Consider the following 18853-nt stretch of genomic DNA (forward strand, 5'->3'; position numbering starts at 1 on the left):
CAGGCGCTTAGATCAATAGTAACCTATCATCAATAAAATACGACAGTCAACATTAAATCCGTGCATTAAATAGATGTCTCTGAGCATATCATTTTGTTTACTTAGGAATTCCTGTCAATGAGGTTCGATAGTATGAAACTACATGAACTATCTTCTAGAAATGAATGACTGCTCTCCGTTGTTGGTGCAGCAGATTGTAAAGATGGAGGAGACCTAGCTATTGTGTGTCCCACCTCAACACTTTCCCCACTATTCCTCAGGAGTCACAGTAACATTTTTCATTTTTCAAAATAATGGCCCTACTCAATCCTCCGGCAGAAACATTTCCTATAGCATTTTCCTCAAAACATTCAACGTTCTTGATCGAGATTGAATTTGCTGCAGGAGTTCCTTAATGCTACAAGCCTAGGCACTGACACAGAAGTGCCCTCATATTTCCTTCAGTGACAGAGATATGAAACCTTATTTCCAGGAACAATGTTCTCTAGCAACATACTGTATTGTGCCAACACACATCAATACAACACAACACAGGAACTGACAGAAGACCTCCATGATGGCGAGATAATGTCTCTACCACCCCTTTGTCACACTCTCTCGGTGTTGATTCCCATGTTCAGCCTTATGCATTGACTGATGGCACTGAAATTATTTTAAATGACTGCTTTGCAATTCTTAGTAATGTCAATTCTGCATTTCTCATCTCCCTGGCGTACACACTAAGCTACGCCACATCATCCCAGACTGAGTGGAAGTAGGAAATGAAATATCACTGCCATTTCCCTTCCTGTCTTTGCCTGTGAAGGACAGTGCAGAGTGTATGCTACAGTAGTAGGGTCCTGAGAGTCAATCCCCCAGAATCCACAGCAAGACGGGCATGGACGATCCAGCCCTTTTAATGAACACCTGTGTTCTCTCTCTCTCTCTCTCCCTCTCCCTCTCCCTCTCCCTCTCTCTCTCTCTCTCTCTCTCTCTCTCTCTCTCTCTCTCTCTCTCTCTCTCTCTCTCTCTCTCTCTCTCAGCATGAATACACTGGGGACGACAGTCTCTCAAATTCAGATGACAGCAGACGAGAAAAAAAAAGCCCATTTCATTTCTCTTCGTCTCGCTTATCTCCCTCACTTTCAAACATGATGAGAAAATACTGTGTGTTGGTAAGATCCTCAAGCAGGTAGCGTACTGGTATACTTCCAAGACAAGCATGAACCTTCAGTTAGAAAATCTGTTTGCCATCGTCTGCTATAGTTATTGGAGCATGAAAAATAAAGCTATAATTTTCTTAAAAAGAGTTGCCTGTAGGAATGCTTTTTTAAAATGTGCAGGCACTGAATTTCCACGTTGAAAATATGTTCTGATTCCATTGGTGTGAAACAGACCAAAGCACAATTACCACACTGGGGAAAAGGCATCAGTTCACTGAGCCATAGCCCCAAGCTATCTGCAAGGCATCAGATCCAGCAGTGTTGAAATGCACTGCAACGTCTGAATATTACCACTTCAAAACAAACTTGGATACATGTTTCACTTGCATTATAAAATAGCTGCATTAGCGGCCTACCGTCAAGCTTCTTGGTGACCTTTGGAATACACTAACATGGTAAATGTAGGCCACTAGCCTGTTGGACCAACCTGTTGGTTTAGGTCAGTAACCTAAGAATGGTACGAGGCTATAAGGTGAATCCATTTGATTTCAATCCCTTTTTGACAGCACCTCTTTTGATTTGAACAAAGCCTTCCATTACATATATGCCCAAGTGCTAAGAAACTACCTTTTTGGACCTGAATGCCAAAACGTTCACGAGATAAAGGTGTTCAAAGTTGACCTATTTTACATACCCCACCCGTCGATACAGAACATTCTCTTGAATACAGGTTAGGTGTCATGTTTTGGAAGATAAATGTACTCAAATGTACTTGGAATTTCACCTTTCAAATGGTACCACAAAGATGGTTGGAGGTCATAGAAATATAGATATAGAATAGACATTCAATGGTGGATGGACCGACATTTCCAGAAGTAAAAATGTCAATTTGATTTCAATTTCAATGGTGTACAAGCTAAATTGCAATGGTCTGAAGGGATAGATAGGTCCATTCTATGAATTCAATTGTTATGATTGAAATGACACCCACCCTGCATTCAAGAGCATGTTGTCCATCCACAATTGAATGTATATTCTATGTCTATATTTCTATCATTTCAATAGGTTTCCTATAGAGGTTTGACAGGATAATTGAAAATAATAGATATTTCCGTTCAAGTCAACATTCTCTGATGTGTGGACCTCCAACCATTTTTTGTGGTACCATTTGAAAGTTGAAATTTCAATTTTATTCCCTTTTAAGTGCAGCCAAAACATGACACCCACCCTGTATTCAAGAGCATGTTGTGTCTAAACTGATGGCGGGCACAACACAAAAACCTCAGATGACGTGAAATACGGTCTAAGTAACGACATGTGCGAATATGAAAAAAGTGAATGCGTTTTTAGATAATTTATGTTAAAAGGTCAAAACAAGATGGAGATTTTTTTTTTAGAAACATTTCAAGAAATGATACAATATTTTAACAAGGCTGAGTTTCTGCACAGCAATTTGTGACATCAGCTGTAAGAAGGGCTTTATAAATACAGTTGATTGATTGAATTTGATTGTATAGTGGCATGGCTGACAAAACATGGGCCATGTCTGAATACCTAGACGTTCTAAATACTAGGCTTTTGTGGTATACGAAATAGAACGTTTTATAGTATGTACAGTTCAGAAAATAAAGTATGCTTTAAATATCAGGATGTCATACTCATTTCATTTACCAATACATTTGTGTTGATATTTGCTTACTGCATATGTTTTTACTTAACAGTGTGCTCTAAATAGTATGTAGTACTATTAGTAAACAATGTGTTGTTTTAGTAGGCGAGACAGATTCGGGACACGGCCATGGTTCATTTCAGAGACGCATGCAGATGGAAAAGACAGCATCATTAATTTATTACCAACCTGGCAATGATGAGACCATGGACCTCATAGATGTGACAGTCTTTCCCTTTACTCATATTTTATTTGAAAGAGTGTATTAGCCTGTGAATAAGGACATTTAACTGCAAAATGAGCAGTGAAGTGGGTAGACTACACAGTGATGTAATGCAGCATTTGCCAGTATCAAACACAAACAGGACATTGTCCATCTATGAATCTTGCCAGGAGTTAACCCTGCTGGGACTGCATGCCCTATTTTCAGTTGAAACTTTTCCTCCGCGAACAGTTTGTCTGACTCTATAGGATTTAATATGACAACACAGTGCTTCTCCAGAGTGCGAACTTTGGTTTCTGATGAGCCATGTAAGGCTCTGTGGCTTGACTCACTTTTGAATTACTTTCTGAAATTAAACTCCAAAACTGCAAGTGGCATTCGACGTTGGCTCAGCAAAGAGCTTTAGTATTGTTTCCAGAGACAGTGAGTAGAATTGGTTTGTTAGACCAAGCTCTCTCTATGGATATCATGTTGAGCTGAGTATTTCAAATATTTCACAAAATGTTGTCAAACTATTTCAAATCGATGTATCTTTATTCATTTCAAATTAACAGTACCAACTGAATTCCCATTTTGTATTTAAAAGTAATTGATTAAACCAAGCACCAGTCTTCGCTTTCCATCTTAATAAGTGGGCAGATAGATTCTAGGGTTCCCTTCAGCGGTTCATTGCCTAGTCATGCTGCCGTAGGAAAGGGGAACAAAGTTGCGCCACAGACAGAAGGGGTAAACCAGAAACGTCACACGGGCTATAAAGCTGAAGCATCAGTTTAGAATGTTTTCTCACCACCAAATATGGTAGTGAGAGGAAGTCCAGTCACGGGTAGTTGGAGAGGATGGAACTAGGTGAAACTGGGCCGCCATTCTGCTAATTTTCTCATCAATTTAACAACTGATACCCCAAATAATCGGTGTCCCCAAAACTAAAATCTGTTACGAACACAGTGCACTAAGTTTTATAGGCTTGACGCTTTGTCAAAGTTTTTTAAATTTGTGTTGTTTAGAAGGAGTGCAAGGTCGAATTCAGTTTACAGACGCTCACGTCACAGAAATAAGCAAATACACACTACAACAACCAATAGGATATCGCCAGCTTGGGCTTGGCTTTGCCCACCTCCTTGTTCTGCCCACTATGCTTCATTTGCTCCCACTGTAAACGACACAGATTAACTATCTTGGGTTAGTTTTAAATACCTTCGGTTGCTCTGTGTGACCCACAGTGGACATGAATGTCTTGGATGCCCAGAACAATGCTCTCCGCCTGCCGTTTCCTCAGACAGCCGCCCAAATTCCATGTATTATACCCCAGGTTGCCTGGCACTGAACCCCTCCTATTGGAGCCCAAATCACACTTCACAGCCTGCCAAAAGGCAATGGTTTAAAAGATATGAAAATAACCTGTCTACTACATTGTAAAAGCCACCATTAATTTATATCTATTTCTATCAAATAGCCGTTTCTTTTGCAATGCTGGAACCGAGAAAGTCCAATTTTAGCTTTAGCACACAAGTTGGAACAAGTTTTGTATTTATATTAGCAGCAGATGAGCACCTTTTCAGGAGTTGAAAAGATGAATCTCCCTTTTCAAGTAAACATGCTCTACGTGCTTGACTTGCACAAGGTTGAATGAAAACAACTAAAGAGAGAAAGAGACCCTCAGCCTGGCAGAATCTGTGCTCACTATTTCTATCCTCTTTACTTCTTTGAGGATAGCTTCCCAACAAAAACACAACACGTTGATTAAATCTCCATAATACCATTTGTTTTTATCAAAGTACAAAACATCTCCTGCAACCTATTCATCGTGGAAGCTTGTGGTACCTTAATAGACGTTATCTAAGGGCACAAAGACATTTGGAGGGAAGTCCTTGTGTTAATCTGTATTGTAACTGAGAATGAGATCGCTCTGTCAATCCTGCGACTTATCGATCCCAGCCTAAAGTATTTGAATAACAGATGCATGCGTTGCCCTGTTGCACCGCCGCAAGACAGTCAAAGTAATACATCTCGTTATGAGGTGAGAGAAACCCAACCAGGTTGGTAATTGAAATAAAAGAGCTCAGTGAACAGGACAGAGCCTCCATTTTCTATAGTGAAACATAATTGCGCTGCTAAAAATCACTCTGGTTTATGGCCTGAAGCCAGGCTGGGGTGGATGAAAATAACCCTAAAGCTAATGAATTCAGAGGACATGTCCCTTTTCATCCATCTTTCAACACACCACGGAATGAATGTTATTTCAGTTCTTGTAATATTTAATGAAAAATAGAAACAGTGTGACAGGCAGCAAGGAAAAGCTCAAAAGCTGCGTGAAGACGGATGGATAATTCCCGTAAACACATTGCTCTGGGTAAATACCACAGAGCCAAAGAATTCGCTTCATCAGCATAAAGTGGAGAAAGAAATCAATGGCAAAGTTTGGTGATAGTCTATTGTTCTCTGTTGTTGTGTTGAGTTCCCTCAAGTTAGTCTGTAGCAAGCTGCAAAGCAATACAATTGCACAGTCCATAAAGGGCAAAGCAGTACATGAACTGGAATCGTTTGTAATTGTCCACCATTTCCCTTTAGGATAGAGTACGCATTTACATAATGTATATACTGCAGTTTAGGGAGCTATTCAAATGTTGATTTGCAGTAACCTTTTAGCCTTACCAAAACAAATAGATTCCGATGCTGCCATTAGCCTATAGCTAAAATGTTAGAGAGATGATTATGCAAAACCCCTAACATGTCTCTTCATCAGTGAGTCTATCAAGTAGAGAAGCAGATACCCTTTATGTGATAATGCCTTCGAAGCCCGTGTTTGGAAGATATTTTGGAACGGGTGTTGCTAGGCCCAAGACGAAGTCTCACTGTGCCAATATATCCGCCAAACACCGGCTCCGAGGGCATTATCACTTTTATGCAACGGGTTACCAGCATGATTCAAATAATGATTTACATATTTGAATTAAAACATTATTTTGATTCATTCATTCATACTATTTCATCCTTCCACACGATATAGTCCCGACACAAATCTAGGGTCATACCCAAGTCTGGTTGGTCATTCGTTCTATCGGTTCGGTTGCCAGAGACGTGACCCAGTCGTTATGTTTTTGTTTTGTTCTGTATCTATGGGTTTCGAACCAGTCGTTTGTTCTAAATCTTGTATTACCATACTGGCTGGCAACGTTCTTATCCCTTGCTTGCTAGCTAGCCAACTACGGCTAACTCACAGTCACGTCAAACAGTGCAATAAGCTGTTTTCTAGGGACAATCATTTGGATACATCCATAACAATGTGCAATTCATGCGTGATTTCACCTGGCATAGAAAATGTGCTCTCTCTTCAGGACGGAGGAGCTAGCCAACAACACAGCTAACACAATCACTCCACTGAAGCTGGAAGGACTGCACTTTGTTTTACCTGTCTTCTATTGACATGTCTTTGTACAGTTGAAGTCGGGAGTTTACATACACTTAGGTTGGAGTCATTAAAACTTGTCTTTCAACCAATCCACACATTGCTTGTTAACAAACTATAGTTTTGGAAAGTCGGTTAGGACATCTATTTTGTGCATGACACAAGTCATTCTTCCAACAATTGTTTACAGAGAGATTATTTCACTTATAATTCACTGTATCGCAATTCCAGTGGGTCAGAAGTTTACATACACTAAGTTGACTGTGCCTTTAAACAGCTTGGAAAATTCCAGAAAAGGATGTCATGGCTTTAGATGCTTCTGATTGACATAATTTGAGTCAATTGGAGGTGTACCTGTGGATGTATTTCAAGGCCTACCTTCAAACTCAGTGCTTCTTTGCTTGACATCATGGGAAATCAAAATAAATCAGCCAAGACCTCAGGAAGAAAATTTCAGACCTCCACAAGTCTGGTTCATCCTTAGGAGCAATTTCAAAACTCCTGAAGGTACCACGTTCATCTGTACAAACAACAGTACGCAAGTATAAACACCATGAGACCATACAGCCGTCATACCGCTCAGGAAGGAGATGCGTTCTGTCTCCTAGAGATTAATGTACTTTGGTGCGAAAAGTGCAAATCAATCTCAGAACAACAACAAATAACCTTGTGAAGATGCTGGAGGAAACAGGTACAAAAGTATCTATATCCACAGTAAAATGAGTCCTATATCGACATAACCTGAAGGCCGCTCAGCAAGGAAGAAGCCACTGCTCCAAAACCGGCATAAAAAAGCCAGACTGCGGTTTGCAACTGCACATGGGGACAAAGATCGTACTTTTTGGAGAAATGTCCTCTGGTCTGATGAAATAAAAATAGACCTGTTTGGCCATAATGACCATTGTTATGTTGTGAGGAAAAAGGGGGACGCTTGTAAGCCGAAGAACAGCATCCCAGCCGTGAAGCACGGAGGTGGCAGCATGATGGTATTAGGGTGCTTTTCTGCAGGTAGTACTGGTGCACTTCACAAAATAGATGGCATCATGAGGTAGGAAATTATATGGATATATTGATGCAACATCTCAGGACATCAGTCAGGAAGTTAAAGCTTGGTCACAAATGGGTCTTCCAAATGGACAATGAACCCAAGCATACTTCCAAAGTTGTGGCAAAATGGCTTAAGGACAACAAAGTCAAGGTATTGGAGTGGCCATCACAAAGCCCTGACCTCAAAACTATAGAAAATGTGTGGGCTGAACTGAAAAAGCATATGCGAGCAAGGAGGAATACAAACCTGACTCAGTTACACCAGCTCTGTCAGGAGGAATGGGTCAAAATTCCCCAACCTACTTTTGGAGGCTTGTGGAAAGCTACCAGAAATGTTTGACCCAAGTTAAACAACTTATAGGCAATGCTACCAAATACTAATTGAGTGTATGTAAACTTCTGACCCACTGGGAATGTGATGAAATAAATAAAAGCTGAAATAAATCATTCTCTCTACTATTATTCTGCCATTTCACATTCTTAAAATGAAGTGGTGATCCTAACTAACCAAAGACTAGGATTAAATGTCAGGAAAAACTAAGTTTAAATGTATTTGGCTAAGGTGTAAGTAAACTTCCGATTTAAACTGTATATATATATATATATATATATATATATATATATATATATATATATATATATATATATAAATGATGCTTATTCTTGATTTTGACTGGCTGAGGAAAGCTGTCTGCCTGTCTGTCTCATCCAAAGTCCCGACCCCTACACCTTCATTACTATGGGACAGCTGGAGATCGAATTTCAAAACTGAAACAATGTTACAAATGTCAGAGTGACAGACAGCAAGGTTTATACAAATCGGCGCTATTGAAAACCAACTGCTTGTCTAAAAGTAATGGAAGATAATGTCTAGATGATCTTTACAGTGGAATTCAAGTTCATAAATAGTCTGGCTGGGCTGATGAGACAGTGGATTGCGTGGTGAGATGCAACAGAGTAAATAGGCATTTCAACGTCAAAGCCTTAACCGGAGGTAATTTTTGCAATAGACACTGGCTGGAATGCGCTTTTAACCAATCAGTGTCCAGGATTAAACCCACCCATTGTATAAGTTCTACTATAAACTGGGTGGTTTGAACCCTGAATGCTGATTGACTGACAGCCATGGTATATCAGACCATAAACCACTTGTATGACAAAATATTTATTTTTTACTGCTCCAATTACGTTGGTAACCAGTTTATAATAGCAATAAGGCATCTTGGAGGTTAGTGGTATTTGTGGTATATGACCAAAATATGACGGCTAAGGGCTGTACCCAGGCACTCCGATTTGTGTTGTGCATAAGAACAGCCCTTAGCCGTGGTATATTGGCCATATACCACACCCCCTCAGGCCTTACTGCTTAAATATTCCACTCCATCAAGTCATGGCATCAGCTAATTCAAGCTTCTGCAAACACAAAACTTCACAACCCTGATATACAGATACAATTGAAGTCGGAAGTTTACATACACCTTAGCCAAGTACATTTAAACTCACGTTTTTCACAATTCCTAACATTTAGTCCTAGTAAAAACTCCCTGTCTTAGGTCATTTAGGATCACAACTTTATTTTAAGAATAATAGTAGAGACAATTATTTATTTAAACGTATATTTCTTTCATCACAGTCCCAGTGGGTCAGAAGTTTACATACACTCAATTAGTATTTGGTAGCATTGCCTATAAATTGTTTAACTTGGGTCAAATGTGTCAGGTAGCCTTCCACAAGCCATAAGATGGGGGAATTTTGGCCCATTCCTCCTGACAGAGCTGGTGTAACTGAGTCAGGTTTGTAGGCCTCCTTGCTCCCACACGCTTGTGGGCAGAACACTTTTTCGGTTCTGCCCACACATTTTCTATAGGTTTGAGGTCAGGGCTTTGTGATGGCCACTCCAATACCTTGACTTGTTTGTCCTTAAGCCATTTTGCCAGAACTTTGGAAGTATGCTTGGGGTCATTGTCCATTTGGAAGACCCATTTGCGACCAAGCTTTAACTTCATGACTGACGTCTTGAGATGTTGCTTCAATATATTCACATAATTTCCTACCTCATGATGTCAAGCAAAGAGGTACTGAGTTTGAAGATAGGCCTTGAAATACATCCACAGGCCTAATTGGTGGAGTGCTGCAGAGATGGTTGTCCTCCTGGAAGGATCTCCCATCTCAACAGAGAAACTCTAGAGCTCTGTCAGAGCGACCATCGAGTTCTTGGTCACCTCCCTGATCAAGGACCTTCTCCCCCGATTGCTCATTTTGGCCAGGCGGCCAGCTCTAGGAAGAGTCTTGGTGGTTCCAAACTTCTTACATTTAAGAATGATGGAGGACACTGTGTTCTTGGGGCCCTTCAGCATGCTGCAGAAATGTTTTGGTAGCCTTCCCTTCAACTGTGGGACCTTATATAGACAGGTGTGTGTCTTTCCAAATCATGTCCAATCAATTGAATTTACCACAAGTGGACTCCAATCAAGTTACAGAAACATCTCAAGGATGATCAATGGAAACAAGATGCACCTGAGCTCAATTTCGAGTCTCATAGCAAAGGGTCTGAATACTTATGTAAATAAGGCATTTCTGTTTTTTGTTTTTAATAAATGTGCAAAAATTTCACATCCGGAGATCATCCGTTCACCTACTCTGCGTCTCACAAAGACACGGCGGTTGGAACCAAAAATCTCAAATTTGGACTCATCAGACCAAAGGACAGATTTCCACCCATCTAATGTCCAATGCTCGTGTTTCTTGGCCCAAGCAAGTCTCTTCTTCTTATTGGTGTCCTTTAGTAGTGGTTTCTTTGCAGCAATTCGACCATGAAGGCCTGATTCACGCAGTCTCCTCTGAACAGTTGATGTTGAGATGTGTGTTACTTTAACTCTGTGAAGCATTTATTTGGTCTGCAATCTGAGGTGCAGTTAACACTAATGACCTTATCCTCTGCATCAGAGGTAACTCTGGGTCTTCCTTCCTTGTGGCGGACCTCATGATAACCAGTTTCATCATAGCGCTTGATGGTTTTTGCTACTGAACTTGAAGAAACTTTCAAAGTTCTTGAAATGTTCCGGATTGACTAACCTTCATGTCTTAAAGTAATGATGGACTGTTTCTCTTTGCTTATTTGAGCTATCCTTGCCATAATATGGACTAGAGCTGTGTTCGAATACTCATACTAACCGCACTAACCATACTATTTGTGACGTGAATTGAGTATATAGTATGCTTATTGGTCATTGTATGGATATAGTTAGTATGCCAAAAGTTCCCAGATGTCATACTAAATTCACACAGTATACACACAGAGGACACTATATATACAGTATACTATTCACACAGTATACACACAGAGGACACTATTTCCATACTTTAGGGCCCATAATGCAATTCGGCAGGAAATGGGCGTTGCTTCAAATCAAAATCAAATCAAACATTGTTTGTCACATGCGCTGAATACAACCTTACAGTGAAATGCTTACTTACAAGCCCTTCACCAACAATGCAGTTTTAAGAAAATACACAAAAAAAGTAATTAACAAATTATTAAAGAGCAGCAGTAAATAATGCAAATAGTCTGGGTAGCCATTTGATAAGCTGTTCAGGAGTCTTATGGCTTTGGGGTAGAAGCTATTTAGGAGCCTCTTCGACCTAGACTTGGTGCTCCGGTAATGCTTGCCGTGTGGTAGCAGGGAGAACAGTCTATGACTAGAGTGGCTGGAGTCTTTGACAATTTCTAGTGCCTTCCTCTGATACCGCCTGGTATAGAGGTCCTGGATGGCAAGAAGCTTGGCCCTGGTGATGTACTGGGCCGTACGCACTACCCTCTGTAGTGCCTTGTGGTCGGAGGCCGAGCAGTTCCATACCAGGCAGTGATGCAACCCATCAGGATGCTCTCGATGGTGCAGCTGTAAAACCTTTTGAGGATCTGAGGACGCATGCCAAATCTTTTCAGTCTCCTTTTGGGGAATAGGTTTGTCATGCCCTCTTCACGACTGTTTTGGTGTGCTTGGACCTGTCGATGAGAATGGGGGCGTGCTCGGTTCTACATTCCCTGTAGTCCACGATCATCTCCTTTGTCTTGATCTCGTTGAGGGAGGGGTTGTTGTCCTTGCACAACACGGGCAGGCCTCTGACCTCCTCCCTATAAGCTGTCTCATCATTGTCGGTGATCAGGCCTACCACTGTTGTGTCGTCAGCAAACTTAATGATGGTGTTGGAGTCGTGCCTGGCCTTGCAGTCATGAGTGAACAGGAAGTACAAGACGGGACTGAGTACGCATCCCTAAGGGGCCCCCGTGTTGTGTGGCGGATGAGTTGTTACCTAATCTTACCACATCGGGGCGGCCCGTCAGGAAGTCCAGGATCCAGTTGCAGAGGGAGGTGTTTAGTCACAGGGTCCTTAACTTATTGATGAGCTTTGAGGGCACTATGGTGTTGAACGCTGAGCTGTAGTCAATTAATAGCATTCTCACATAGGTGTGGAGTGCAATAGAGATTGCATCACCTGTGGATCTGTTGGTGCGGTATGCAAATTGGAGTGGGTCTAGGGTTTCTGGGATAATTGTGTTGATGTAAGCCATGACCAGCCTTTCAAAGCATTTCATGGCTGCAGACGTGAGTGCTACGGGTCGGTAGTCATTTAGGCAGGTTACCTTAGTGTCCTTGGGCACAGGGACTATGGTGGTCTGCTTGAACCATGTTGGTATTACAGACTCAGACAGGGAGAGGTTGAAAATGTCAGTGAAGACATTTGCCAGTTGGTCAGCGCATGCTTGGAGTACATGTCCTGGTAATCCGTCTGGCCCTGCGACCTTGTGAATGTTGACCTGTTTAAAGGTCTTACTCACATCGGCTACAGAGAGCTTGATCACACAGTCGTCCAGAACAGCTGATGCTCTCATGCATGTTTCAGTGATACTTGCCTCGAATCGAGCATAGAAGTTATTTAGCTCGTCTGGTAGGCTCGTGTCACTGGGCACCTCTCAGCTGTGCTTCCTTTTGTAGTCTGTAATAGTTTACAGTCCCTGTCACATCCGACGAGCATCGTAGCCGGTGTAGTACGATTCGATCTTAGTCCTGTACAGTCGTGGCCAAAAGTTTTGAGAATGACACAAATATTAATTTTCACAAAGTCTGCTGCCTCATTTTGTATGATGGCAATTTGCATATACTCCAGAATGTTATGAAGAGTGATCAGATGAATTGCAAAGTCCCTATTTGCCATGCAAATTAACTGAATCCCCCAAAAACATTTCCACTGCATTTCAGCCCTGCCACAAAAGGACCAGCTGACATCATGTCAGTGATTCTCTCCTTGACACAGGTGTGAGTGTTGACAAGGACAGGGCTGGAGATCACTCTGTCATGCTGATTGCGTTCGAATAACAGACTGGAAGCTTCAAAAGGAGGGTGGTGCTTGGAAACATTGTTCTTCCTCAGTCAACCATGGTTACCTGCACGGAAACACATGCCGTCATCATTGCTTTACACAAAAAGGGCTTCACAGGCAAGGATATTGCTGCCGTAAGATTGCACCTAAGTCAACCATTTATCGGATCATCAAGAACTTCAAGGAGAGCGGTTCAATTGTTGTGAAGAAGGGTTCAGGGCGCCCAAGAAAGTCCAGCAAGCGCCAGGACCATCTCCTAAAGTTGATTCAGCTGCGGGATCGGGGCACTACCAGTACAAAGCTTGCTCAGGAATGGCAGCAGGCAGGTGTGAGTGCATCTGCACGCACAGTGAGGCGAAGACTTTCGGAGGATGGCCTGGTGTCAAGAATGGCAGAAAAGAAGCCACTTCTCTCCAGGAAAAATATCAAGGATAGACTGATATTCTGCAAAAGGTACAGGGATTGGACTGCTGAGGACTGGGGTAAAGTAATTTTCTCTGATGAATCCCCTTTCCGATTGTTTGGGACATCCAGAAAAAACCTTGTCCGGAGAAGACAAGGTGAGCACTACCATCAGTCCTGTGTCATGCCAACAGTAAAGCATCCTGAGACTATTCATGTGTGGGGTTCCTTCTCAGCCAAGGGAGTGGGCTCACTCACAATTTTGCCGAAGACCCCAGCCATGAATAAAGAATGGTACCAACACATCCTCCGAGAGCAACTTCTCCCAACCATCCAGGAACAGTTTGGTGACGAACAATGCCTTTTTCAGCATGATGGAGCACCTTGCCATAAGGCAAAAGTGATAACTAAGTGACTCTGGGAACAAAACATTGATATTTTGAGTCCATAGCCAGGAAACTCCCCAGACCTTAATTCCATTGAGAACTTGTGGTCAATTATCAAGAGGCGGGTGGACAAACAAAACCCCACAAATTCTGACAAACTTCAAGCATTGATTATGCAAGAATGGGCTGCCATCAGTCAGGATGTGGCCCAGAAATTAATTGACAGCATACCAGGGCTGATTGCAGAGGTCTTGAAAATGAAGGGTCAACACTGCAAATATTGACTCTTTGCTCTTCATGTAATTATTAATAAAACACTTATGAAATGCTTGTAATTATACTTCAGTATTCCATAGTAACATCTGACAAAAATATCTACAGACACTGAAGCAACAAACTTTGTGAAAATGTATATTTGTGTCATACCCCAAACTTTTGGCCACGACTATATTGACCACATAGCGTATCATTACAGCAGTATGTACCGGTATGTTGTTAGCTAGCTACCTAACATTAGTTGGCTACTTGTACATCAAACTTGCCAAAATATTAACTATATGCTATCTAACTAACTACACAAAGTTTATTGACTTTATTATTCCTGTCATTCTTAGCTTAGCTAAATGGTATAGTCAATGGACATTCGGGTGCTTTTATAAATTCGCTCTGGCTATCTACTCCGATTTCAGAGCACTCTCGTCTGAGTGTACCAGAGCGCAGAATAATGAATTTACAAGTGTTCAACATCCATTGAATATGGCTGGTGTCAGTAAACTTTGGCAAAAAAAAACGTAATTAAATTGTTGCCAGTGTAGCCGGTGCTATACTGCACCGCTGTAACTCTGCTTTGTGTGTGGTTGATTGAGACTATAAACGTGGACTTTGGAGATCAGGTAGTTTTAACCAAGCAGAACTCACTCTCTGCATCCTGCATCTGCATCCAAGAGGAAATAAAACATTTGTAGAGCCACATATGTTCTGAGAATCGTCGCCTCTTTCTACAACAGATGCACAATAGGAGGGACTGGGATCATTCGAGGAGCTAGCCATCGTTCACACATACTGCTGCTAATACCTTAGCTAGCTATTAACCACATGTTGAATTCAGAATGTTGATATCACCCTAAAAAGTACAATTACAAGTGCATCTTAACAATACCATCCACTTATGAGTAACCTCTAAATATACATCATTATTCATGAACAAAACACTGTGTGTATGACTTTGTACTTAAAAGAATCAAACTTTTCTGACGACAGAAAAAGCGTGCCTACCTCTCTCAGTGCATCAAAATGATTTGAGCACGAGCACGCAGGGGAAAACGTAAGTACACACTCCCCTTCTCCCAGGATGCAGGCATGCATAACAAATCAACACAACATATTAATATATGAACCTGGTGAAATTCACATAGTACTTTAACAACTGTTTTACCAGCAGCACAGTTACAGTCACCAATGCTCTGGATAACATGAAAACTGCCTGACCAGCTCTGCTAGGGCAATTAAAATGGTCAGAGTGGTCTCATTTGTGTCTGGAAGTAGCTAGCAAGCTAGCCAATGTTAGCTTGGGTTCTTGACTGCCGTACGCTCAAATCAACCCTAATCCTCGGCCCAAGCTTCCAGTGTGCGCTCCGAGAGCAAAACGCTCTGAATTTACAAACAATCTGACAACACTCTGAATTTACGAGCACACTCTGGCACTCCAGATTGAATTTAAGAACCCACCGAGGTTGTAAGATGTCTAACTAGTAATTTGTTATGCTAACTAGCTAGCAAGAGGTTGCATAGCAACAGCATCAACTTCCAGTAGACAGGCGAAGAGCTAGTACGCTCAACTAAAAGCATACTGCTCATTTACAGTATACTAAAATGAACTATTAGTATATAGTATGTAGTATACAGTATGTTAGTATGGGTATTCAAACACAGCTTTGGTATTTTACCAAAAAGGGCTATCTTCTATATACCACCACTACCTTGTCATAACACAACTGATTGGCTCAAATGCATTAAGAAGGAAAGAAATTCTACAAATTAACTTTTAACATTGTGCACCTGTTAATTGAAATGCATTCCAGGTGACTACCTCATGAAGCTAGTTGAGAGAATGCTAAGAGTGTGCACCGCTGTCATCAAGGCAAAGGGTGGCTACTTTGAAGAATCTCAAATATTAAATATATGTTCATTTGTTTAACACTTATCTGGTTACTACATGATTCCATATGTGTTATTTCAAAGTGTTGATGTCGTCACCACTATTCTACAATGTAGAAAATAGTAAAAAATGATTTTAAAAAGACCCTGGAATGAGTAGATGTGTCCAAAACGTTTGACTGGTACTCTATAGTACTCTACAGTACCAGCCAAACGTTTTGGACACATCTACTCATTCCAGGGTCTTTTTAAAATCATTTTTTACTATACACACACACACACACACACAGTTTACTATTATTATTTTTTATATAATATGTTTTATCCTGCTACCAGTCACTTTCTCATAATCCCTGCCTATATGTACATTCTACCTCAAATACTCCAGTATCCCTGCGCATTGTAAAATGAGTACTGATCCTGTATATAGCTTCCTCTCTTTCGTATTTCAATTTGTGTTCCTTTTTTCTCACATCAATTATACTTTGTTTACTTTAAATACTGCACTGTTGGGTAGGGCTTGCGAGTTAAGCATTTCACTGTACTTGTTGTGCACGTGACAAATAAAACTTCAACTTGAACTTTATGTTAGGGATGGCTTTTTTCATCTCTCTAAGCATAGAGCTATTGTACTCTTGGACAGTTCAGTACAGTAACTTCCAGCTGGTAAGAGAAGCCTTGATTCTTTGTGCAGCCCTTGGCAACAGCCCCAGTAAGAGATACAACAGCGAGTCACTTTCCCCGGGAGAGTGGAATTCTCTCCTTCCAGGACAACAATAGCCCCAGAGCAGCACAGTGGGCAACCCGATCTGGGCCTGCACAGATTACACCTCGCGGGACATTGTTCTCTGGCTAAATGGGAGTCCAAGGGATGAAAGGGCCAGCAGATGGCAAGGAGAGGAGAGAGCAGGCTGACCAAGACAAGACCACCAGCTGTCATCCTTCACTGTGTCCTCTCACTGTCGCAGCTGGTCCTCCATTACCCCTGTCTGAGGCTCAGAGGCACACACAACAAGCAGATACACAAGCACACGCCACACACATTCCGCGAGAGAGGAAACCTCCACTTGCTCGAGTCTAGAGTGTACAACCACACACACTTCTTAAGGTGATATGGCACTGGCAAACACACACATAGACACACAGCGTTGAGCCAAACCAAAGTTTAGGAGAGTGGAATAAAAGCAAGCAACAGAAAGTATTCATTTAGTCACTTAAGACACTCTGCTCCTGGGTTGTGGTAATGAATGTCTAGTCGAATTCTGTCTAGGGGTGTGGATGACTCAAGTAAACCATTATTTTCAACCTATGAGTCTCCAACAGGTTTTATACTAGAACACTTGAATAGGCTTTGCTGAAAGACCCCCACGGACGCAAGAATACGAACTCATGGTGGATGGGGCGATACACACAACAGAACAAAGACCATCCACTGGGCATTACTCTGATGACCACTCTTAATGAAGAATTTGCAGAGACTAGTAGCTTAATCACTATTATTTTCTGACCCGTGAATAGCCTACAATTGTTAATTGGAACCCCCAAGAGTCTGGAATGTTGGTTTTGGCCTTTTGGACATCATTTGAGAGAAAAGGTAACACCCTTTAAACGCATGAAACAAGCAGGATGAAAAAACAAACCATTCCATAGGCTATAACAAGCACATTATCCATCATTATGAGGACAGACAATACTATATGAGCTAGGTAATTGTGATTAATGCAGGTGGCTGATGATGCTGAATTTTCAGGCACCAACGCTATTGTTTAGTACAAATATAAAAAACACATAACCAAAAACAATATTTCAATATAGATAGAAAAAATTATATTGTATTATAAAACTGTATTTATTCACACACTATGCTGAAATGTGTTTTCTGTCTCTGACCAATGCTCTGCTGTTTCAGAAGATGATGACGTTTTGATTGACGTGCGCTGAATTTTAAACCTTGGCAAGTGGTGCTTTACAAAAGAACCGAATGAATCAACAATCATAGGCTATGTCAAGTGATTCTGATGTCGAATTTAAAACTTGAATAGTATGCATTTTTTTAAATCAAATTTGGTCCAGTAAAATCTGCAGTAGCATAACATTTCTCATCCTTACCTGCTAAACACTTTTCTTATCCTTTGAACCATTGTCGGCGATGACGTGATAGTTTCAGGAGGCATAGTCTCAATGGTGGTGACAACATGATTCTGCTGTGAGGGAATCATCTCTGAACTAAACATTTAACAATCAGAAACCAGGGCGCATTCTGCTCCGTGCAAGGAGATGACGTAGGCTCGGGCTACTCCACGAGGGTCGAGATCCAATTCTCCGGACGCGCGATGGATAACCTCAGCATTCCATAATTCACACAGGTGAAGGTGATGTTGACGATATTGATGTATTTCCACAGTGAGGAATGTGTTTTGGCCCCACAGCCTTTGGCGCGCGGGGGGCTCGTGCAAGATGCACCTGTTCCTTAGTGAAAATGTTTGCAGAGGTACCCCTGTTCGTCAGCGTGCATTTTCTTAATGCCTTCTCCGGACTGTGCGGTGATTCTGAGAGGCGACTCGTTTTGGATGAAACGTACCTTTATTAGCCAACAGGGGGAGTGCTTTCACCACAGGTAGTGGGGTTGAACCAGTGTGTCGAACCTGAGGAATAAATCCACGGATTTAGGCCCAACTGGAATGTACCAGCAATGTAAATAGCCTCCAGAAGGCAGATAATTGTGCACTGTGTAAATAGTCCCTACTAATAGTCTGGTGTGTGGTTATAACAGATAAGCAATGCATGTGTAAATGGGCAAAAATAATAGTGTATGGAAATGACAATGTCACATCATTTCAGTAATACTATTTACTAGGCTTTTACTTTTTCAGTTTCAAAAGGGTCTGGACTATGAATATTCTGCAGGGCCTAGTGATTATTTTAATGGCAAATAAGGACATATTTGTATATTCATTTAAATAATTGTCATCATCCATATCAGCTGAATTATAGCAATGTTTCTAGTGCCCATGAATATGTTTACTAGATTCACTATAC

General features: G+C 41.3%; 1 protein-coding gene across 1 annotated transcript in view; it reads right to left on the minus strand.

Moving 5' to 3' along the window:
• The window catches only part of slc35f1 (solute carrier family 35 member F1), a 112907-nt gene extending 94519 nt beyond the window's left edge, over positions 1-18388 (minus strand). The window contains exon 1 of the mRNA XM_021600417.2: positions 17924-18388. Coding sequence (XP_021456092.1) covers positions 17924-18048 — 125 coding nt within the window. The 5' untranslated portion in view covers positions 18049-18388. The remainder of the gene's footprint in view (positions 1-17923) is intronic.
• Between the last annotated feature and the right edge of the window lie 465 nt (positions 18389-18853).

Source organism: Oncorhynchus mykiss, chromosome 4 (genome assembly GCF_013265735.2).
Source record: "Oncorhynchus mykiss isolate Arlee chromosome 4, USDA_OmykA_1.1, whole genome shotgun sequence".
NCBI lineage: Eukaryota > Metazoa > Chordata > Actinopteri > Salmoniformes > Salmonidae > Oncorhynchus > Oncorhynchus mykiss.